The sequence below is a fragment of the Montipora foliosa genome, chromosome 11 (assembly GCF_036669935.1).
Source record: "Montipora foliosa isolate CH-2021 chromosome 11, ASM3666993v2, whole genome shotgun sequence".
NCBI classification, from domain to species: domain Eukaryota; kingdom Metazoa; phylum Cnidaria; class Anthozoa; order Scleractinia; family Acroporidae; genus Montipora; species Montipora foliosa.
In genome coordinates this window covers 36,261,105-36,286,073 of record NC_090879.1, presented here as the reverse complement: position 1 = coordinate 36,286,073, position 24,969 = coordinate 36,261,105, and the positions used below count along the sequence as shown (strand labels likewise).

The 24,969-nt window shown below is 41.1% G+C and overlaps 1 protein-coding gene across 2 annotated transcripts in view; it reads right to left on the bottom strand.

Moving 5' to 3' along the window:
• The window catches only part of LOC137976470 (SAGA-associated factor 29-like), a 71,931-nt gene that overhangs the window by 19,741 nt on the left and 27,221 nt on the right, over positions 1-24,969 (bottom strand). For both annotated transcript variants that reach the window (XM_068823832.1, XM_068823833.1), the window contains exons 7-8: positions 19,982-20,045; positions 8,573-8,655 (exon numbers count right to left, since the gene is read on the bottom strand). In XM_068823832.1, the coding sequence (XP_068679933.1) occupies positions 8,573-8,655; positions 19,982-20,045 (147 nt within the window). The remainder of the gene's footprint in view (positions 1-8,572; positions 8,656-19,981; positions 20,046-24,969) is intronic.

Sequence of the window (24,969 nt, the reverse complement as noted above, 5' to 3'; positions counted from 1 at the left end):
GTTGTAAAAAATCTGCTGGTAAAATGGGGGTTCGGACGAACCCTCCCACTGCCTGGAAAGGTCCGCTCAGTGGCCTACTCGCAAATAATTTGACCAGCTTAAAACATGTCTCGCATGCATAAAAAAATTACTGAAACCTTAGTCGTGAAAACGTGACACTAGTCCTGCAAATGTGACGACTGTGGAAAGGAAAGAATAGATGATAATTTTATAATAAGAAGCTTTTCAATCACGACACGATTGTAAGGAGGTATTCAAATTCTCGTGCTTGAAGTGATCAGGATTACACAAACTAGCCAACGAAAACATCATATCATTAGCTCGTTATTCTTAAATTTCCCATATTTTGGGATCTGTGGCGGGATCTGTGTGCTTTAGTGTTCTTTAGTATTCACTCCGTTTAGTGAAGAAAAATATTTCAGTACACTGTTGGCTTTTGGTTGTTTCTAAGCCTGGAACCTAACGTCCATCTTTGAACGGTACTGGCCTGAAAGGAGTGGTCGCCATGTTGTGCTTACATAGCATCGAGTGCATTGGCCTAGGAAATCGCCGTTGATTTACTTTGTTACTATGGGGCTTTGCGAGCAAAAAGAAAGAGAAAGAAAACGGGTAGCGGCTTCATGCCAAATGTTAGAAAGATTTCTGTCAAAAAAGTCGAAAACAGGTGAGGTATCTTCAGAGTTAAATGATATTTCAGTTCAGAATGAGATGCAGCCATCATTGTAGACTACTCCTGCTACGGACACCTTACCCCCCAGTACAAGTCAAGAATCTGTATGTAATGATTATAATGTCTGTAAGCATCAAGAGACCAGCAAGGTAGATATTAGTGAAATCTTTTACAAAGCGAAAACACCGAAGGAATTTTCTTATGCAATGAAGACTATAACCATGTCTCAAAAGTATCACCTCTTGACAATTCCCAAGGAGCAACTTAAAGAGGAGGCATTCCCCACTCAGTACCTTGCTGGTTGTAATCGTAATTTTCGTTTAGAGTGGTTGACACAGCACCCCTGGATGATGCACAGTGAACGTGTTGATGGTGTTTTCTGTACAGCTTGTGCTATTTTCTGATCCGATGCATCAAAAAGCAAGTTTGTCACCAAACCATTTCGAAAGTGGAACAAAAAAAGCGAGAAAGTTAAAGAACACGAACACTCTACACATCATCAGAAGGCCATGGAGCAAGCTTACAATCTCAAACAAGCTGTTGAGCACCCACATACAGCAATCTCAGCCCAAATTGATTCCAGTAATTAAGGCTGCAAATATCGAGCGAAACCGTGAGCTTCTTAAGTCTATAGCCTGAGCAGTGCTGTTTTGTGGTAGGCAGTGTATTGCTTTAAGAGGTGATGTTGAAAATCTTGACACACCTGAAAACCCTGGAAATTTTCTTGCCCTAATCAAGTTGTTAGCAGTGCATGACAGTGTGTTGAAAAGTCAATTAAAAACTCCTGCAATGCATTGTGTGACACACTTGTTACCCCAGACACAGAATGGCATACTGGATGATTTAAATGCTGCCAAACCTATTACTCTATCTTAGCTGATGAAGTAACGTCGCACAACAAATAACATCTTGCCATTTGTGCTCGGTTCGTCGATGAGAAGAAAGATGTAAGAGAGGAATTTTTAACATTTATCAAACTTGAAAGGATAACAAGTGAAAAGATTGCAGAGAACATCCTAGCTTTCCTGAAAGAGAACAACGTACCAGAAACGAACGTGCGTGGCCAAGGATACGATGGTGCAAGCCAAGCAACATGTCATCTAGCACATCAGGCGTACAAGGACGGATAAAGAAGGAGGCACCATTAGCCATGTATGTCCACTGCAATGGACACTGCCTCAACCTTGTAATCAGTAAGTCATGTGCATTACACCTCAGTTGTGCAATGTCATTGAAAGTCTAAACAATTGCTGTCGTTTCTTTCTTAAAAGTCCTAAGAGAAGAGGCCTTCTTAAGCTTACTATTAAGCACAACATAGTTAATGTAACAAAGAGAAAGCCTCTGCTGGACTTGTGCAAGACAAGATGGGCAGAACGGCTCACTGCTTATCAACATTTCTACCAAGCTTTTGTTTTCATCGTAGAGGCTCTCGAGATAATTGGTTTCAACGCCACCTTCCCAAGTATGCTGACTGGGATCCAGCGAATCCCAATGAAGCTCAACAAATTTTGGCAAGCATTACGTCCTTCGAGTTCATTGTCGTATTTATGACAATGTACCACTATTTGGCTCACCTGGCTGGAATCACTGTTAAGCTTCAGAGAACAACTGTTGACATTGTGGAGGCCCATGACATGATTACAGAAGTTGGAAGTTTCTACCAAAAGGAAAGGGAAGATTGTGGCACAAATGTTTCCCGTATTTACAATCAAAGCGTTTCAATGGCTGAAAAGGTGGGTACTGCTGACGAAATGCCCCGATTGACATCAAGACAACGGCATCGCTCCAATGCTGAGGCCCAAACTCCTAGAGAGTATTTCCAAAGAAACGTGGCAATTCCTTTACTTGCGTTATTTAAAGTGGATGCGTATTTTTAAGAGAAAGACTGCATGAATCGAGTAAGATCTTGATTGAGTAGGCGCTACATGTTGCCAGGATACAGTCTCGAACCCAAGCATAATATGCCAGATCTCGCTGCCATCTTGGTTTTTCATGGTATAGTGGGCTCAATTATAAAGATCGGTTTTATCACTAAACGGATGCTTGCACTAAAAAAAACGAGTTTGACGAAAGAAAACAATATTGAGTAGTCTAGAAGTTCGGGCTGCCGTGGCTTTGAAGGGTTGACACAATTTAGACAGAGCCTCTTTTTCTCCTCAAGAAAAAGATCAAAAGGAGGCTCTGCTCGCGGGGTGTTTATTAATTAATAAGCAGGCAACCCATATTTATTTTATACCCTAGCAGTTCACAATGGAAAAAACAAGGCGAGATAGTTTAATCCGCTGCTAATGCGGTACTTGGTAAATAAGCTTCATGCAAGCAGTTAGCGATAAGCGAGTATAAAATAAACTAAAGACAGTTTCAGTGTGGCGCACACAATACACAATTGTAGCATTAGATGAAATGCTCTTACTCTACTTTTCTAGAATTTCTTCTTTTTCAAGTTTACCTTGTAGGGTGTTGAATCCAACAACAATTTCTTCTTCCTGTAAATAAACACAAGCTGATTTTCTGACCTCTATAAGCCTCTATAGTTTTCAACTTTTCCAGACCAAGAATAAAAATGTCACACACAAGCTTGCTTCCACAAAACGCAGTTTTAATTATCAGCGAGAAAATGCAACAGGCTTTTTACTGATTGTGATAGACATCAGCATTCAAATCTTTGCCGAAGATTTGCCCTACCTCTTTGTTCAGTGCCAGCAGCCTGTGCGGAAGACACGCACAACCGAATGGAATATTTGACATATTTGAACAGAATTATCGATCCGATGGTGGATTTGCTGTTCGTGATTCCTTACAATGTAATCCAAGAAGTGATTCTTCATTTTCCAGAAATGATAGTACATTAATTTTGAGCATTCCAGCCATTAATCGAGGAATTCCCAATTTCGGTACTCTTTGCTGCCATTCAAAAAGTCGATGGTTCAACAATGATTCTGTTTCCACTCGATAACATGTTGTGAAGAACACGTTTATTAGAAACTCAAATTCTATTAAACATGGCTTATTTTCAATGGAAAACAGAATTATATAGCCCATTTGATGTTGGATGGAAACAGACTGCTTTACAAAGTCATAGAATTCAGAGTTTCGGGGGCCTTGAAAATGGCGACTGAAGTAATGTGGGCGTGCAATGTAAAGTGGGTAAGGTTATTTAAAAGAACAGTTTCAAGGCAGTAGGTATGGTGTCACCCTTGAGATACTATGCTCAATGGCGTATCATAATCAGGAGTGGTGTATAGACCGTATTTGTAAATGGCGGCTTAGTAATTATTCTGTTATCTTTATGCTAATCCTCCTCACTAGCCTCGTTAGCATGAACACATTCAAAACAATTTTTGCTTCAAAGTGAGGTTAGCGAAGAGTAGATATTGAAGGGGTACTTATGTGGTCTCTTCAGCTTCATGTGGTCTCTCATCTGGGAGACTATTCCACAGCCTTTGGCCTCTGAAGGTAAATGCGCACCGACCTACAGCCATCCTACAGAGTGGTATATGTAGGCAGCCCCTATTCCTACTATTGCAGTTGTGCACTTCCGATCTGGTTTTAACTTCTGACAAAGATATGGAGGTGCAAGTCCATTTAAGCATTTATAAACCATGGTAGCATCCCTAACCACAAGTTGTTTAATAATTGGCAGCCACTGTAACTGTTTAAGAATAGGTGTAACATGATCAAATTTCCTCGTTCCAGACAACTATCCAGGCTGCAAAGTTCTGCACTGCTTGTAATAGCTCAATGTTTTTCTTGGTGGTATTAGCCCATACTGATGAACAATACAATAATTGACTGAATACGAGAGAATTGATTATAGCGACCAATCGATTTGACAAAGGCTACCTATACATTTGGAGGTTACTTGACTTACATGTTCCTCATACGTTAGATTAGTCCATTGTAACTCCCAGGTTTTTTCGCAGACTTCTAAGGTCTAGTCTCCTTGCTGAGCAGTGCAATGCTTAGATCATTTGGTATCTTCGTCAGCATCTATGGAGTCCCCAGAACCAAAAGTTTTGTCTTGTCGGGGTTAATGAGTAGACGGTTCTTGCAACACCAAGCGGCTATGTTCCGAAGATCTTCTGTCAGCTGATCTGCAGCTAAGGTGGCATCGCGTACAGAAAATGAGAGGTATAACTGTGAGTCATCAACATAGCACTCTAACAACTTTACCTTAGGCACAGATGGTGGCAGCTCGAAATTGAAACTCGTCTTCTTCGGATATAAAACTGGCAGGGAGTTCCTGATCTAAAGTAGGTAGATCATTGACTGATGCCAGCCTTTTGGATTCTTCTGCGGCACATACTCCCACCTCCGCAAAGAATTCATTCAATTCCGTCGCAAGTTCTTGCATGTCCCTAGAATAATCTGGGCGCCACTTCTCCCAGTTGGTATGCAATTCCGTATCACCTTCCACCGTTCACTAGTGCTCTGATTCTTTTTTACCTCATTCTGGACATACTCCCTCTCCACCTCGCGTAACACCCTCTTAACATCATTACGACAGTCCCGATAATACTGCCAATCGACAAGAGCACCCATCTCTCGCGTGATTTTATGAGCTTGATCTCTTTTTGCCATTTTCTCTTTGATCTCTTCATTTATAAATGGACATCTCCGATGTTTGATTTTAATTTTCTTAATAGGTGCATGATTATCCAGAACCCGGAGGAAGGCTTTACTGAAATGGAGCAGTTTCTCATTTACATAGTTAGACAGAGTGTTTTCCTACCAAGGGATCTTGTATAGGTCCCACAAAAAGCTCTGAGGCCCGTAGTACTTATAGCTCCTAGCGACAGCGTAGGCAGCCGGTGGCTTGGGCATCCTTAGATTTAACACAGCAAAAACTAAATAGTGATCACTGATGTGGGTCTCCACTACACCGCTATCCACAATTATTGATGGATTTGAAGTAAAAATGACATCAATCAGAGTTTTAGATGTTCCTGTCTCTCTTGTGGGCTGAATAATAAGCTCCTTCATATTGAGACTTGTACACAAGTTGTTTCATGTTCTTGATTTAGAAGAACTAACGAGCACATCAAAGTTGAGATCTCCGACCACTAGAATAGGTCCCTGAAGTCTTCAAAGCAGGCAACATTACAATCAGGAGGCTTGCAAGTGACGCACAACAAGAATAACTTGAGCGTTTCGTGCTGAACTTGCATCCATAATTGGTGAAAACTTACTTTAGACTTCAAGGTCTTGCGCATGTACGCACACACCCCACCGCCAAACTCATTCTTTATGTTTCTCGGCCTGTCCCGTCTTGACAAACTGTATCCGTCAATTATGACCTCAGCATTCCTTACACTTGAATTCAGCCAAGATTCTGAAATTGCTAAGATTGCGTATTTCTTTACCCATTAAATTCCTCACTTGAACCAAATGCTCTCTTGTCTTCAGCGATCATACGTTCAAGTGTGCCACGGTTACTTTTGATTTCTGACAATTATTTCCATGGATTGTTCAATGCAAGGTTCCATGAGAGGTTGTCTTAGCTGCAAAGGTGTCAACTGGAATATTTAATAAGTTACTTTGGTTTGCTCCACGCCGTTTCTCTTGGAAGTTTTTGCTGATGCTCTACGCAAGTAATAACATTGATGGGTCTATCGTTTGGACGCCCTGGGTGGTTTCTCCCACGTTGTCCTCTCCTCAGAGCGAGAAAGTTGAGGTTCTTAAGAGTAAACCATACTTGCCTTGACAAGAGTCAGATTCCCAAAAGACATTTTACAGCATTGTCCTGTACACCAACATAGCCACCGTTACGTCAGATGAAAACCCCCAATACGTGGCCTCTTTGACTTTGAGTCGTTATTTTGGTTTTGTGTCCTAAATAATGCCTATTAGCGGTCTTCCCACGCATGTCAATCGATAATTTCTCGTATCTTCATGGGCAAATCGCTGCTCGCACAAGCGTGGACGTTGTTTGCACAAAGTTGACGTTGTTTGTACAAACTAGGTGTTGTTCGTACTAAGTGTGATCATTGTTTGCACAAACGTTAACGTTGTTTATGCAAAAATTCTTTGCACAAAGTCGACGTACAAAGTTTTGAACAAAGAAAGAAGAAAATTGACAAGTTAATTTTGATATAAAAACCGCTTCACAAGAAACCACTGATCGGTTGATTGATCAATCAATTGATTCCATGAAAACACAGAATAGTATGTTAACTAAGGAGCTGTATCACACATGTCTCAATTGTACATGTGAGGTTCACTCTCCTGATAACGATTGAAGCACGTTTGTATAACCTGTACAGATGGTCATCATCGCCATAGTCAAATTATTTGTGACCATCCACGGGAAAACCAACAAAAAGGTGATGACACGGGCACGCGTGCTAACACGGCACGCTGAGCGTGACATACAACACGCCATATGCGCATATTTAATGAGTAGCACAATACATGTCACGGTGGCTTTTGTTGTGCACACTGAGACACTCCAAACCTTTTGTTTAGCGTGGCGTGTTGCGTGTCAGATGCGTGCCAAAACAGGCACCGTAAAATTGCAAAAGTAATGCAAACGAAATTCGTCGAAATTCGTCCCTTGTTCTAGCGAATTTTCCACGAAAAGTCATCGAATTTTCGAACGATTTTACGTAGGGTTTGAAGCGAAAAATTCTCGACCTTTCTCGAAAATTCGAGATAGCGAAATTCGAAATAGCGAATTTTCGAGGTAACCAAACGAAAATTAGAGATAACAAAATTTGAAGCAGCGAATTTTTGTGACATGAATCGGCGGCCGGCATCAACAACATCGCTGAACAAGCGTATGTACGCGTAAATAAACGCGTTAAGGTTAGCGTAAATAAAGTCGTATCGAAAATAGATTCAATGATCCGACAGTTTAATCGGCTATTTCCAACGAAAAAAAAAAAGATTGCCTCACACAACAAAAACTGTGATTGCTTCACGAACAAGAGTTTGTTGTAGAGCTTACACATTGTGAAATGACGGCAGAAAAGAATCATCGCGGCAAATTCGAACTTGGCAAATTTTTGTCCAGAAAATACGTGGGAATGTTCGAGAACAGCAAATAAAGAGCGAAATTTCGCCGCGAATTTCGGCGAAATACGTTTGCATTACTTTTGCACAATACTGTATTCTGCGGGATTTTTCAGCTATTTCCGCAGGTAAGTCGGCCCTCACTCGGCTTTGGGAGTAGCGTGTTTATATACTTGGTTTTTTAGCGAGTGTTTTGGCGCAGCTGTCGTGCAATTTCACACACTCCGTGTCTTTTTACGCGGTGCTCGATTTTACTTTTGCTGACACGCTCTTTTGTTTGGTATAACACGCTCTATTGTTTACAACTTGTAGTATCAGACAAAAGAAAATTTTAATGAGGCGTGCATTACGACACGGCACTCCCGTGTTAAAGAAAATTTCTTTTGTCTAGCGTGCTAAAATAGCGTGCCCGTGTCATCACCTTTTTGTTGGTTTTCCCGTGGACGGTCACATTTGTTTTTTTGTGTGTGTAGATGGTCAAACATCCGTTTGCGCAGCAAGGATGGACGCAGAGAATGCGCCTTCCGAAAATGTTTCCCGGGGACTGTAGGTTAAGTTGGAGGGTTCGGTCCCTTGTTTTTCTCCGGATACTGCGATTGGTCCACAGAAACAGAATGACCAACAGGCGTACATGCCTATCTCCGGGTTGGTAGTTAAGTCATCCTGGGATACCAAAGGTCAGTTAGTCGGAACGGGAGGAAAAAAATCACACAAAAAAATTTAAACGGCAAAAGTTTACTTTTTGCTTGTTCCGACTGATGTTTTGCAAAACTTGCCTTCATCCCGACTTCTCATTATACCAAGGGTATCCTCTAAGCCTTCATTTCATGCTAGTTCGCATAACGATTTGGTCTCTTCTCTAATTCTAAAAATGGAAATGCAAAAGGATACTTGTTCGAGGAAGGATTGAACGAAACAATTTCTGCCAAAATCAACTGTTCCTCGCCATCAGGAGTACGAACACGAGCAGCAACCTTAAAAAAAGAAAAGCAATTATCGTTATCACCATTGTTAGCAAAGCTATGGGCAACAAGTGTCAAGTATATGCTGTAATCAATTTGTATTAAGAGCTAAAATAATTGTACAAAGGCCATAAAATAAATCAATAATAATAAAACGTAAACTCCCCACTCTCATTGCCACTTCTAACCTTAATTATAAAAATTTTGGGAAAAATTCTTTGTCTTGATCATTTTCCTTGGTAAACTGATTCTTGATCCTAAGAGTCAATCAGGGCTCGAAATTAACGAAAAAATCCAGTCGCATTTTGCGATAAGATACGAAAATTTAGTCGCAATTTCGCAAATTTTAGTCGCAAAATCGCCGCGCTGCATTGTGTTGTCAGCGGTTTAGCAGAAAAATATGAGCCTGCAGTACTTGTTTGTAAAGAAACCGCTGAAAATGGCGAATGATCGAAGGAATGGAGCTGTGCACGTAACATCGCAGCTAAATTACTATACAATTACGCTACCTTCAGAAAAAATTCACAGCAAGAAACAAAATAATTTTGTCATTTATTTATTTGTTTGTTTATTTTAGCAAAAGTAGCAGCAAAGTGGCAACTGCTAACCCTTTTGTTTCGAAAGAACGAAGGTGACAACAAGTCGCAAATTTGCGACTTCTCCAGATATTTTAGTCGCAAAGGGAAAAATTTAGTCGCAAATGCGACCGTATTGGTCGCAATTTCGAGCCCTGTCAATGCGCGTGCACTCAGCACAAGGTAACGAAGAATACTTATTTCGCCACTCCCTGCTTCTTACCACACATGCCTGATAATCTTGCAGCTCTTTTAGCCTGGAGTTCTCTATTCGTGTCCAGCACAAAAACGTTGATTAATTTATTATCACTGCATCTATCCCACTGGCTTCTATCGTCGTTAACTTTAAATGGACACTATGGTGCAATGGGGATAGCTTCATCCATATCTCCAGACAGCTCACAAGACAATACCTTAAGGCCACATTTAACCTTCAGAAACACCATCATTTGATCTTTTAGATCATGATAGTCCATCACCAAAGAGCCGAGTTCATTGCTTTAAAATCAGTCCTTGTTGAATTGTAAATTAGTTTATCTTTTGAGGCCTGTAATGGTGCAATCTTTCAATCCTCTATCAACGCAATGCACTCTCCCTTGAACGGTTCGCACAGAATTTAATCAACGCTTTCTTCGCGCTACATACACGGCACTGTTAAAATTACTGGTGCCACAATCTCCTCAAAGTCAGGCCTTCATCAAGTTTATTAATGCCTCATCTCTGCCTATGGCCAATTCTGCGTCCGCATGAGATAACCATCACCGATTCATTGTTGTCTGAAAGCAGCTTCAACAGGTAACCACTTCTGAGGGTAGGTATTCAGAATACTGTACTTTGGGGCGACCTCTGATATTGTTCCATTGGCTTGACTGGCGATGAATAACTCCTCATTTAGCCTCATGCACTCCTCCTCTGTCTTGGAGAAGACGGCTCTTGATAATCAATACCAAAGACTTTTTACTTAAGTTCTCGCTCATTGACCTTTGCTGCCCCTTTACAACTTAGAACTTATAATAGTTATTTCCAATATGCAATTTTCACTAACAACTGGACAGTGAGGCCTGCAGCGTTTTAAATCCTGTTCAGCTTACAAGGCAACTTAAGGGGACCTAATAGCAGGAAGGGTGGACTGCTTAAAGTGGTACTATGATCAATTTTTAACCCTTGATTTTTTGAGTGTATCACATAGAATTCCATGAAAGAACAAAAACGCCATTTACCGTTTGCAAATATCTTCATTAGTTCCGGAGATATTTAAGTTTGAAAAATGGGTAAAATATGCAAATGAGATGACTGATGATGTCATACACTAACCCAATATTATATTGAGTATATAAATAGAGCTACCTTGGCCAATTTTCAGCGCAGACCATTGAAATTTGGTAATCTAATAGTTCTACAGGAAACACACCGATGGCTATGAAAAATTATGTTCCCATGGCAACTCACTCTTTTCCAGTCCCCACCCACTTGATTTCTAATATGTTAGTGATTTTCAGCTTGAAAAATGTTAAACAAGGCCACAAAGTCATGCTAACATATTTATATGCTTGCTAGATCATGCATATGAAGTGCTGTCAGCAAATATCAAATGGAACGCCAAAGGTGGCCAGAAAAGCTCATAATATGAGGGAGGTCTGGAACCCAGTATGATGCCATGGTAACAGAATTGTTAAGCTCATATTGTGGTTACATTTAATAGAATCTTACTGCCAAAAATCAAAAATTTCTGATACAAATTGGCTGATATCTCTTTTCATCATATTTGAACAAAATTTGGTTGAGTGTATGATGTCATCACTTGGCTAATTTGCATATTTTAAAAACTCGAATATCTCTGGAACGAAAAGAGATATTTGAAAAAAATAAACAGCATTTTTCTTCTCACGCAGACTACTTGTTTATGTTTCAAAATGGCTTAGATAGGAAAGATGCGATTTTCGTCATAGTACCACTTTAAGGGCAGGTAAGTCTTGACAGACACTACTTCCTGAGGCAGGGATTTCCACACTCTGATTGTTCTTTGAAAAAAGAAAAACTACTTAGCCTAAATTCATGATCATTGCATGCAAAACGACCTGCATTCCGTTTGACGTGCTCCAGTCGTGTAACAGCTGTCTCAGTGTGAGGATACAACAAGATCTCTTTTTATGGTTTTGGCATCACCCTTCAATGATTACTAGTCATTCTTCCACGTCATCCAAAGGCACAACACTTCAAAGCCACTAACGAAGGTTTGCTCATAAAAACAACTCCCTTCAAGTGAAGCTTTAGATTTGGTGTGTATCAAAACTCTGTTACCGCACTGGGCGATTACATCTTCATTTGACTCATTCTGACATGAGAGAAAGTCCATTTAAGGCACCTTGGTCTTTTTCATGTCATTATTTTTTAACTGGTAAAGAAACTCTGACTGCAAAGTACCTTTAGTTTCTTTCTTTGGTTTGCTAGCAGGCTTTAATGAAATTATTTATGGTAACTATGGCCCAATTGGCTGAGAGCGCAGGTTTGTTTCCTACTCTCTGCTTGAAAGGCTTCTGGAAAAAGGTAATAAATGAAAGAAATGTATACATTTGAAGTGCGGGATTTATTGTGTCCTTTCACAGGAACAAATGAGCCCAGCAAAAGAAGCCCATTTCGGAGTTGCTGAATATCTCAATTTCAAAGTGAGTCCTGGTGCACAACCATTCAAATAGAAATGAGTTGCGTATTTATATGCAAATCAAACTCATTTCTAAATTCGAAACAGAGACAAATAGCAACTTGGAAATGGCCTGTTGGGAATGCCTCCAAAGTTATCCAACACTGTCACAATTTTTAAAAACAATTTATTTATCCCTTGTATTACAAGATTTTCTCCTTCTTTTCTCTTTTCAACCGCTCCCTTTTTGAGACAACTCCCTCTATACTGATTGGTCGTGTACATTCTCATGATTTCCGATGTAATAGTATTGTCAACAACGATTTGACCACAAGTTCTCAATTCACACATCACTTAACACTTCAAACCGACATTATCAAAATGGCTTACCTATTGTCACGCAACCAACACAATTCCGACACCCTGCCCCCATATATCTCCGAAAGAGATATATGTCAATCACCAAATCTTAATCACTTTTAATCACGGAAATAAACAAAGTCTCGATATAGTTCTCAGCTCTTATAAGTCTAGCTCTTGTGTTAGACTAAACAATAATGCTCATTGTTCCGCCTGCTGCAGTTAGCGTTGTTTTAGGTCACTGCTCATCCTGAGCAAGGTCATGTATACGTGTTCTGGCCACAGCCGTAGCATTACGCCTTGACCTGAAGGCCGGCGCCCTTGGATCGAGATCAACGTTAGGTCCCCCAGGTGGTCTCTCACTGGACAGCTTCAGAGGATACAAAAGCTGTACTGGCCTCTCTAGGATTGACTTGCCCGCTCTTAGCTTGGCCCCTCTCACTACTCCATCATGTCCAGTGATGAGCTCTTCTATGATGCCCAACTTCCATTGGCCTCTTTTCTTTTCTTCAGACTTTATGATGACCACATCCCCCCTGGCCACGTGAACGTGTCCACTCTTGTGTTTAAGTTTGTGTCTTTCTCTAAGCCCACGCAAATACTCTCATGTTCAGCGGGACCATAAAGCATCCTTGCATCGCTTCAGATATCTGGCTGTCTTACGGAGGTCACAGTCCTCGCTATGATGAGGCTGAAGCTGTGGCAGTGTGTTCGGTTGGGTGAACATGAGAGAACTTGGCATGACGAGTGGAAGCTGAACGTCATCATCAGCATAAGACAAGGGCCTGTTATTGAGCGCAACTTCCACATCCAATAGGATTTCTTCTAGCTCAGCCCAGGTGAGGAGACTGTTTCCAACAGTCTTGTTGAGAGCTGATTTGGCCAGCCCAACCGTTCTTTCGAATTGGCCACTCCACCAGGGCGCGCGGCTGAGGTTGAATTTCCACTTTATCTGCCGAACCGCCAGAAAGTCAGGGAATTTCTCATCACTCATTACTTTGCTGATCCATTTCGCCGCCCCAATGAAGGACTTTCCGTTGTCAGAGTACACTGTTTTAGGTCGGCCACGTCGAGCGATAAAGCGTTTGAAACTCCTCAGGAACTCTTTGGTTTCTAGACTGGGCAACAGATCCAGGTGTAAGGCACAGTCAAACTACAGGAGTACAATAATATATTTGCCTTCCCTTCCATCTTTGCTTTCACACGGTACTTTAGAGGGCCTGCATAATCAACTCCAATGACCTGGAACGGGGTTTCTCCCTCAGTTCGCTCTCTTGGAAGGTTGCCTGGTGGAGGGCTTGAGTAGGCCTTGGCTTGAAACCTTCGACATCCGTGGCATGTCTTGGTGATACGTTTGGCTAGTTTCCTCAGATGCGGTACCCAATAGCGCTCTCGTAATTTCGCCATGGTGAGACCTATTCCCCCATGGAGTTTGCTTAGGTGGGCATGTTCAACCAGCTTCTTTGTGTAATGTTGGCTGTCTGGTAGGTACACTGGATAGTGGCCCTGTATCCTGCCTCGGCACTCCAGTACACCATCTGAGTTAGGCTGCAGTTAAGTTGCAGCCGGTCCTCTTGATAACGCTTGCTTTCTCTGGCTCTGTCCTGCACTCTCTTCTCCCAGAACAGTTTAACAAGATTCAGTTCTTGCGTAGTCAAAGGTCCAGTCATTCTGCTGGTTTTCCTCATGCAGACGTTGAAAAGGAACCGCTTGATCCATGCGCACACCCTGATAGCTTTCCAGTAGCAGAACTTGTCAAGTAGAGCATCTAGTTAGTCAGTTGCAGTTGCTGCTAATGCCACAGCAAAGATTTCACGGGTTGCTTTGGCTTCTGCCATTGTCTCCAGAGAAGCACTTGTCACAAGATCTGGTGGCCACTCCTCTTTCCTTGTGAGCCACTGCGGCCCTTGCCACCACAACGGGTTGTCAGTCACTTGTCCTCCTCGACTCTCCAGATCGGCGGGATTCTCCTGCGTGGGAATGTGGCGCCAAGTAATCTCGGGGTGGGCTTGTATTTTCCTTACTTGGTTCATAACGAATTGTTTGTATTCTCCACCTCCTTTGACCCAATTGAGCACAACTGTACTGTTCAGCCATCCAAATGATTGTTTCACAGGAAATCTTTCAAGTGCACAGCGTACATTGTTGATCAGGTTCGTCGCCATATGGGCGGACACAAGCTCTAAGCGTGGTATCGTGAGCCCTTGTTTGGCTAGTCGTGCTTTCGCTGCAACCAATCTCTGCTTCACCACTGCATGTACGGTCACGGACACGCCATTTATGCTTGCATCACCAAAGGCGTGAAGCTCGATTTCCTCTATCCCTTCTCGGTGAAGTGTCAAGGCTCTTGGTGTTGTCACCTTTGGTGGTAGCTCTCTCTCTAGGCACGACCATCGACTAGCCAGTGGTGAGGGCAGCGGTGCATCCCACGCTAGTTTTGCTTTGCATGCATCTCGGTAAATTAGCTTCCCTTTCAGAGTTAAGGGTGCTGCAAGGCCCAATGGGTCGTAGATCTTCACGAGCTTGCGGAAGATTCCTCTCTTAGACGTGATTACATTTTCTTGTGGCACAGCTACGCTGATCTCATCTTTCCTTTTGTCCCAAGAAAGTCCAAGGAGGCTGCCGTCTCTTCCACCCGGTTGTCTGACTTGCTGCTTGGCAAACGATTCTTCATCTTCCACTTTGGTTCAGTTCTCTTCTAATTCAGCTGCATTGGAATGCCACTTATGGAGTGTGAACTTTGAATTTTCGAACACCTCAATTACCCCCTGTTTCAGCTGCTCCGTCTCTTTCACCATCCGTTTTCCACTGATGAGATCATCCACATAAGAGACTCTAGCACAGTTCAGCAATTAGCTGTGGCCTTCACGGTTCCCAGGATTCGAGGCAACTCTCGATCACTCCCCCCAGCAGGAAGGGCGACGGCACTAGACCGAACAACGCTCGCGTGAATCTTAGAGTTTCTACTTCCGAGTGTTCATTTGCTTTCCAGTGAAACCGAAGCGCGTCTCTTTCTTGTTTCTTGATGCGAACCTGGAGGAAGGCTTGCTTGAGGTCCCGTGATGAGCACTGGGTGAAAGTGCATGCGCACCAACACATTCCACAGACGGTTCTGAAGAGGCGGTCCGGCGTATAAACAGTCATTCAGACTGGGTGCTTGTGGGTTGGACCGAGCTGATGCGTCATAAACCACACGTAACTTCGTTGATTCGGCTCCTATTCGCACGACAGGCGAGGAATGTCAGGCGATTCATTCGCTTCTTCAACTATCCCATCCAACTTCTGTTGCTCAATGATTTGTCCATACTCTTCGGTCAGGCCCATGCGGAGGTGAGCGTACAATTCAATGATCTTCTTGTAATTTGGATTGTCAACTACAAGTAACTCCTTTCGATCCACTTTGGTGACATCAACCTTTAACTTTATGCCGCCATCTACTGCTTGTACCGTAATTGACAAAAGTTCCACTTGCCGTGTTGTAGACCCAAGCATCATTTCGATCCGTCGAACTTCTCGGGTACGTGTGCGCTTAGGAATCTTGTCCAAAAGTGCTGCTAAGGCGCCAGCGTCGAGGAGTGCCCAACACAGAATTCCCTCCACTTTTACTTTGACAATCGGGAAAACTACGCGTTTTTTGTTACCGGTAGCCGTTGCAGTCAAAAGTTGATCCCCCTGGGTGCAGATAGATGTATGGTGTCTTTTTCCACATTTCTGGCATCTTAACTTACTCCTGCAATCGGCCGCACAGTGCTTAGTTCCGGTGTAATTAAAGCACATTCCCTTTTGCGCCAGAAATCTCTTCCTCTCGTCTAAGGTTGTCAAGTGAGTGCAAGCAGATGAAACATGATCTCCTCTCTCACAGTAGACACACGTGCCTGGTTTTCGTTCGTCTGCGTGGTAGAGGCGAGACTTGCCTTTGGGAACGTTGCTGCCATTTTCTCCCACTGAATTGATATCTCTCCATTTCTTTAGAGCCAGAACTAGACGAGGTAAATCCCAGTCTTGCCACCCTGTTTCACCTGACTAAATCAGCTTTAATCCCTTTAAGTTTGTCGAGAAAGCTCCTTGCCATCCCATTCACTCGCTCTAGTTTGCCCAGAGTTTCCAGCAATTGTACGTTGTGCAATAGAGTCTTGTAAAAGACGTTCACCCTCTTCGGATCGGGGCTTGTCACGACAGGGAGCTCCAAAATATTACGGACATAGGCGTTGATAATTTCAATGGTTTTGCCGTATTCTCCCTTGAGTATGCTCTTCGCTCTCTCATAGCCTTCGCTGTTTAGCGGCAATGCGTCGATGTCAGCCCTTACTTTCGGTTTCACGAGCTCATTCAAATACGGGAACTTTGTGACAGGCGTTAGAGTTGCAGAGTCGATTTCCGCTTCAAACTTGTTCCAGAAAGGAAGCCAGTTTTCGAATAACCCGTCAAACTAAGTGATTGAAAGCTTTGGCAGCTTGGCGGCAGCTTTGGTAGTTTGAACTTGATGGCTAGTTTCCTTTGTCTTGAGATATTTCAGCTGTTGCTCCAAGAGTTCTCGTTCTTGCTTTAGTTTTTCCTCGTGTTTTGCCTCATTAGAGGCCATTTCCTGTTTATCAGATTCTACCTTCGCTGCTGCCCAATTTTCTTTCTCGATTTTCGCTATTAAATTTCGTACCGATAAAGCTTCTTCGTCTGCCGCGTTTAGGCTTCCTTCAATCTGTTGGGACCATTCTGTTACAACTTCTATGATGAATTCCTTTAACGTATGAATGGCCTTTATTTTGGACCTGATTGAGTCCTCGTGTCTGGAGATTGCACCGATGTTATTCAATGTCATCAATTCCGCGGTCTTTTTACGGGTGAACTCTAGAGTTCGAAGCTTCCCCTCTAGTTCCTGCAATTGCTTTTCCATTGCTTTCTTTTGCTCTCACAATTTGGCTCACCGATACTGTTTGGTTTAAAGTCCGTAATACACAGATCCCAGATAACAGATGCCTGCTCTTGTTTGAGCCACGATATACACAAACCCCTTTAGCTTGTGTGAATCCCAAGAATTGTCGCGGATCCTTGCTCTTCTTTGAGCGACACTTCGTCCACTTGTCCCATCGGAGGTGCCACTTGTGTTGGGAATGCCTCCAAAGTTATCCAACACTGTCACAATTTTTAAAAACGATTTATCGATCCCTCGTATTACAAGATTTTCTCCTTCTTTTCTCTTTTCGACTGCTCCCTTTTTGAGACAACTCCCTCTATACTGATTGGTCGTGTACATTCTCATGATTTCCAATGTAATTGTATTGTCAACAGCGATTTGACCCCAAGTTCTCAATTCACACATCACTTAACACTTCAAACCGACATTATCAAAATGGCTTAACTATTGTCACGCACGCGACACAATTCCAACAGGCCCATTGACCTGCTCTCAACTGTGTGGCTTCATAGCTCAGTTTGTAGAGCATTGCACTAGCATCGCAGATGGTATGGGTTTGAATCCAGTTTAGGCTGCCTGAATTTTTTAGGTGTTTATAAGAGAAAATTGCTTAAATTGTCCAGTTAAGTGCGAGGATCACTTCTACATTTCGGAAAAAGTTAAGAAAAGAAACTCTGCAACTCACATAAATGCAATTATGTGATCACAACAAGAAGAATTTCTCTTTGAATGTTGAAAAATATTTCATGACTGAGCGCACAGAACAACAAGTTGTCGTGAACGTGATTTTTCTTTATTGAGTATCACAACTAACGACTGATTTTACACGGAGGAAAAGATTCTCGGTCCGAGCACATGCTCTGCAGGAGTGGTTGCTAAGCCTACAGTCTTGTGGAGTGGTCGCTTGGCCCTCCGCAAGACAAGTAAAAGATTTTGCAACACAAGACAATTACCATATGATATGATATGATATGATATGATATCTGCAAGACTCCTTAGGGAATGCACTGACTTGATTTCTCATTCACTTTGCGAAATTTTTAATTTATCGATAATCACTGGAGTTTTCCCAGAAGAGTGGAAGTGTTCCAAAGTCATTCCCTTGTTCAAACAAGGTGAAAGAGCGGATATGAATAATTATTGTCCCATTTCAATCATCCCCGTTGTCGCTAAAGTATTTGAACGGATTATCTATGATCAACTGTATGCTTACCTCTCTGATAATAACATGATCGCCACACATCAATCAGGTTTTCGATCTCTTCACTCAACGGTCACAGCTTTACTTGATGCAACTAATAATTGGGCTTATAATATTGATAAAGGAAATGTAAATGCTGTTGTTTTTCTTGATCTTAAAAAGGCGTTTGATACGGTTGATCATGACATTCTGTTATTTAAATTAAGTTCCTATGGTGTTCAAGGGAATTCACTAAATTGGTTTAAGTCATATCTGGATAACTGTCAGCAAAAATGCTTTATTAATGGTTGCTTATCTGATAAGCTACCTCTTAGTTGCGGTGTACCTCAGGGAACAATTTTGGGTCCATTATTGTTCTTGATATATATTAATGACTTATCGAACTGTTTGTTAAGCTCGCAGCCTAGGATGTACGCAGATGATACGCATCTAACATTTTCAAGCAATGATATAACTGCCATAGACGAGACTTTAAATCGAGATCTCGAGTCAGTCAATAATTGGCTTGTCTCTAATAAACTTACATTGAATGCAACTAAAACTGAATTTATGTTAATTGGCTCAAGGCAGCGATTTAATACTTTACCGAGACCTCCGCATCTTACCATTGGCGGTGTTCCTGTTAATCAAGAATCTACTGCTAAATCCTCAAGTGTCTATATAGATGAAAATCTCTCTTGGGGCTCTCACATTGAGAAGTCAATTAAAAAAGTTGCCTCTGGTGTTGGCGTTCTTAAACAAATCCGCTCTTTTGTCCCTTTTGAAACTTCAATGTCTTAGTGAGGCCACACGTTGACTATTGCAGTGTTGTGTGGGGAAACTGCAACTTAACGCTTTCAAATAAATTGCAGAAGCTACAAAATCGCGCTGCCCGAATCTTAACTTTTTCCAGTTATGACACTGATGTTGAAGATTTATTTTGTAAACTTGGGTGGAGAAAATTAAGTTCTCAGCGTGAAATACAGAAAGCTATTATGGTATTTAAATCCTTAAATGGTCTTACACCTGAGTATCTAAGTGAGCTGTTTGTTAACCGTTCTGATGTAGCTGAATATCTATTGAGGGACTCAGTAAACAAACTTGCTGTTCCATTGCCCCACACCAACTTTTTGAAAAACAGCTTTAGTTACAGTGGTGCGGTACTTTGGAACAGTTTACCTTCTGATCTGTGGCAGGCAGAATCTTTAAGAGACTTTAGTCATCTACTCAACTCATCTTATCCTCTTAAGTAATTTTTGTATTTTTAGACACGGCATTCATGTAACGCAGTTTTTACGGTTTTGGATTAGATGTAGGATTGGCTATTGTTAGTTAGGTATAGTTAGTTTAATTATGTAATTACATGTCAATTAATAACTGATGAATATACCGTGTTGAAATAAATAAATAAAATAAAGGTCACCAAATGAAATACCAAACCATTTCACTTCGATATTTTCTGTAGTCCATAGAAAAAAGGCGCAATTTCTTATTTAACCAGCCTGTGAAGATATCATGTTTCTGTGCGAAAGCTCGCCTGGTATTTCATTAGTGTTCATATAATAAAGGATATCATTTCATTTAAGAACAACAGCTACTGATTGATGCAACAATTCCATTATGAAGTCACATTGTTTTAACTTCAAACGAGCTATGTCATCACAACTTACATGGTCTCCTTGTTGGGCAACAAAATTAGTTTCAGCTTGAATGCTTCCACATAATGGAGGTGGGCTACACAAGAAAACAGCATTTTGTTGAAACTCATGCATATGACCACTCATTCTACACCAACATTGCAAAAGATATTTTTTGCCTACAATTGGCTAAAATGAATTAATTGATTAAGTTAAACGCTAAAAGATTTTTAAAACACATTTAAAAAAGAAAACGACGTATCAGCGCCACATGTACATTACGCCATTATCAAGTTAAAAAGTGAAAGGTGTAATACGAATATATAAAATGTGAAACAATACAATTCATTTTCTAAATCTCTCCTGTTACATAATTGGCTAAAACACAGAAAAATAGTGTTTTGAACAAAAAACATCCGATATAAAGTTTTCGGATTAACTTTCCCATATCAGTGGTACAGTACCGCTCAAGGTAACTTGACAGTCACTTGAGAGTCATGAAACTCGACTCGAGACTCGATTCTTGATCCTCGAAATTTGCGCGAATTGAGTCTCGAGTTGAGTCTTTTGAGTTTCGAGTCAAATAATGAGGTTGTTGCTTGACTGATCTCTCGAGAAATAAATTGGACAAGCGAGGCGCACTTGTGTGTGTTGTACTTGGAAAACGTGAGTCGGATGTCAAGAGGGAGTATGGTAGATCAGTTAGACGAAATTTTCACATGGTCTGCGGTTCCTTTTCTTGAAGGATCTATTAATAATCTGTTGCAATAAATTTACAAAACGGCTGTTCTTCGCAATCAATTCGAACATCCACTTGCTTGAAAGTTTTCTTTACCCAGAAAATAAAAGGTATCGATCATTGCCCTATGCAGAATGGAATGCCTTGAGTAATTGATCTTAAATTTCCGAATTAGTGTCATTTTTCCTGCGGTAGTAGGTTAATATAATATAGTTGCACTATGGGAATGTAAATGTTTCAATTTTTGCTTGACGCATGCAAATTACGACATCATTTGAAAATGTTTCAAAAGATCGTCTAATTAGCAGGATGCATGTAGTTTCACGCCTGTTTAATGGAATGAATCAAACCTTTCTGGTATTTTAACAATACGTGATTTTTCTTGTCGCTTATGTTTGGCGGTCCCTTTGCAGGTTCGCTTCGACCTTCGCTTCTTCAACGCTGGCTGATTTGTGTCATTTAGTGTCATGCATATTATGGACATGGATTTGAGAAAAAGAACTAAATGACGACTTTAAAACGACATGCGAAATATTTCATATGAAGAAGTTTCAGCTTTCATGCTATTGGCGAATTGAAGAAGTGGAATTCGGAACTTGAAATGTCTGCTTTTCGGTCAGAATAAAACTGCGGACTGCGGACTGGGCTTTAAAGGCGGACCAAGTATAAAACACGGACTGCGGACTAGGTATGAAACAAGAACGGAGTATCAACAAGAAACGATTTAAAAAAAAACAAGTAGTCTTTCGTTTCCGGAATGGTAAGGGCAGGAGAAAAGATGAAATACAATAGTGTGGGTCACTTGGTCTGTCATATTTATTATTTTGCTTTGTGTATTGAAACTTGAGAAATAAAGATAGAAATGTGGACGTAAACTCTCTGAATGGAATATTAACCAGAAGAACAGATACTTGTTTATGGACAAAATACATCGAAGCATAAAGTCTACCTATTTTACCTTCAAATGCCACTGCATAACATCACTTCAAATTCCGTTTTCCATGAATCTTCCATTACTGGTGTTACATGTGAACCTAGGCATTTACTGGTACTAGCTTCAAAATAGCTGGTTCCTGGAAAACCCAATTTATTACTACGACTCACAAGTGCAAAGAATGTTTACATTACTCATTAACACGAAGAGAGACAGCTTTGAATTTTTCAACAATATATCGCTTTAATCTAACTTAAAATCATTCAGTTAGTCAAAACTTCACATTTATAACCCTTCCTTCGCTTTTTGTTTGTCAGCATTATGATTTGCAATACTTTAGGTCGACATGTTCATAAGTTTGTTTTTATATCTCATAGAATGATGTTTACATTTTCAATTACAAACTCTGTTTTGGTTACCACTCTACCTCACTGTGTAAATAGTTCACCCTGAAGTCAAAATAGATATGTTTCGTTTCTGAGGAAACTATCCTACCTATCTATGATAAACACAGAACATCCGAACGACACTACACATCTAAACTATACCTACTACACACATATCGACATATTACAATACTTCAGTATTAGCTTAAGTTGGGAGTTGCAGGTGATAGCTCATACTCCATTATGGGTAAAAATCGATGCCATTTTTTATTATGAAAGTGGAGTTTGTTTTTTTTCCTCACAATGAAACGCTCGATCTGGTGCGTTGTTTTGCATTTTGATATTGACAGGGCAATAGTGGGAAACGGTTGGCTTAATTTCGAGCGAGAAATAAGGTATTTGCTCCCAAGTATAATGTAATTAACTAGAATATTGTCATCAACATTATCCGCAGAAAAAAGCCCATATAAAATATCTTTGATATGGAAGTTTTTAGAGATTAACTTTTGCGATTTGAGGAGAGTGTTTAGCTCATTCCAAAAGGTGCTCACCTTACTACAGTAAAAGAAGAAGTGTTGCAATGTCTCCAGTTCTTTATTACAGAAATATGTACATTGGAATTCTCTTAACTTTGTATTCAACGTTATTTTAAAAGGCAAAGAAAATACTCTTTCCCAGTCTAGTTCAGATATCTTCGTTGTATTTTTTCATAGAGGTAGGGTTAGAAGAGATTTTAGAAGAAAACGTTTCATACAATAGTTTTGATTGAACCTTTTCAACATCAAGCTTTTCCCCTCCAAGGTGTAGTGAAAAAGTATACAAATCTACATAACAATCGTGTAAAAGAGCCACATTTTCATTTGTCTTTAACAATCTACGCCATTCCTCCCGGATGGCACAAAAGAGACTAAAAAGGAAATAATGATCAATAGGTGAGAGAGTCATCGTGTCATTCTTGATGTGAGCGAGGCCCCAGGAAAATAACTTAACACCAATGAACAATGAGTGTGCAGAACTCTCCACTGTGGGAAATCGATTGGAAACAGTATGAGGTCACTGATAGTTGATGATATTTTGATAGGAGTGGGACATGTCTCAACAGAGTTCTACCCAGTTTCGACCACGAAGACAGAGAGCCTGGTTCTATTGTCTCATAACCTTGACGCAATAGGCACTAACTGGACACATGACAGCTGAGTTGGCACGCTTGAGATGTGAACAACTCAAACCGGCCTTGAGGCCAGAATTTCATGCCCTCTGCCCTGCAGACTGTGAGTACTCCCAGCTTCTTTTCGGTAGGATCTAGCGAAACAAGTTTGCGTCGCTCAAGAACCACGATGACAAACGTCAAGGTTCTTAAAACACTGATCGCAATCGCGATCACGGTTACAAATGCTCCCACTTCAGTGGTCGCCATACTTCCCAGTAACATTTTTTTGTCAAGGGGAACCCGCACACCGTTCCGCAAGAAGAGGCACAAGAAATCAAAGGGCGAGAACGGCAAAGGATCTTGGCGTCCCTTGAAAACGTTAAACCCACAGTAAGAGAATTTGCAATCATTCTCTCTTTGCAAGCATATCTTAAGGACACTTGTGTCAAATTCCATGCTGGGTGTATTGTGCATTCCTTAGACGTATGGCAATCCCTTACTTCCAACGGAGAAATACTATCCACTGTGATGGGCCTTAAAATAGAATTTGGCACTGATCCTCACCAACACTACATCCCCCCTAATAAGAGAATTGTTGCTGAGGAGGTTATAGTTGCAGGGGAAATTGACAAACTACTCGCCAAACAAGTCATTGAGTCTGCTGAACACTCCTCTTTAGCTATCTGCATTGACAACGCCGTTGCTTGAAATAAGGAATGTTTCGTCTTAGGAGACTTTAATATTAATACCCTATATGCAAGATCACGCTCCAACAGACGCCTTAAAAGCATTCACTCCCTTGGTCTTAGTCAAATGGTTGATAAACCAACTCAAGTCCATGTCAACAGCTCAACAAATGGACCTGTTACTACCTCACTTATCGACCACATCTACGTTTCCCACGTCCACAATATTGTTTAAGTCCATGTTTCCGATGTCACCCTCAGTGACCATTATTCTGTATTTGTTATCCAACGATGCAATGCCGGTCTTCCCAAGAGAAAGTATGCTCATACTACCATCAATTATAGATTGCTTAAGAACTTTGACCAAAAGAAGTTCAAAGAAGATTTAGCGCAAGCACCTTGGTCTATTATAGAGTCCTTCGATAATCCATCAGATGCCCTTGATAGGTGGTATGACATCTATAACAGTATCGTTGACTTACATGTCCCTAGGCCTGTAAAACGCGTCAAATCTCTTATGTTAGCGAAATGGATGGATAAGTCAATTCCAGCAAGCATCAGGACTCGAAATCGATTGAAAAAGAGCCCTACAAATGCTGCATCATGGCTGGAATAAAAGACTTACAGAAATAAGGTAACATTCCAAATAAGGAAAGCCAAAAAGAGATTTTATGCTAACTTAATAGAAGAAAACAAACTAAGGAGATTCAAAGATGCTCTGGAAACTGTTAAAGTCCGCTAGCAACTCTGGGACAAAAGGATCTCTACAACCTTCCATCAATGATGACTCATGTTTTGTTACTGAGCCCCATGAAATTGCTGCAATGTTCAACTTGCATTTCTCTAGTATAGCTGATACCGTATTTGCTGAAGCTGGAATACAACACCAGGACCAGAACCACCATAATGAGGAAATTCTGGATACAGTGAACCGCTTCATTCATCAGCGTGCACCAACTGGCGTTCCACCTTTATCCATTCCTCCAGTGCCTGAAGACTTTCTGTCTCAGAAAATTGAAGGACTTTCAACTAACAAAGCTAAAGGTATTGACTCTCTTAACATAAGACTTCTTAAGATGCCGAGACCAAAGATCACGGCATCTGTACTCTATATTTATAATTCAAG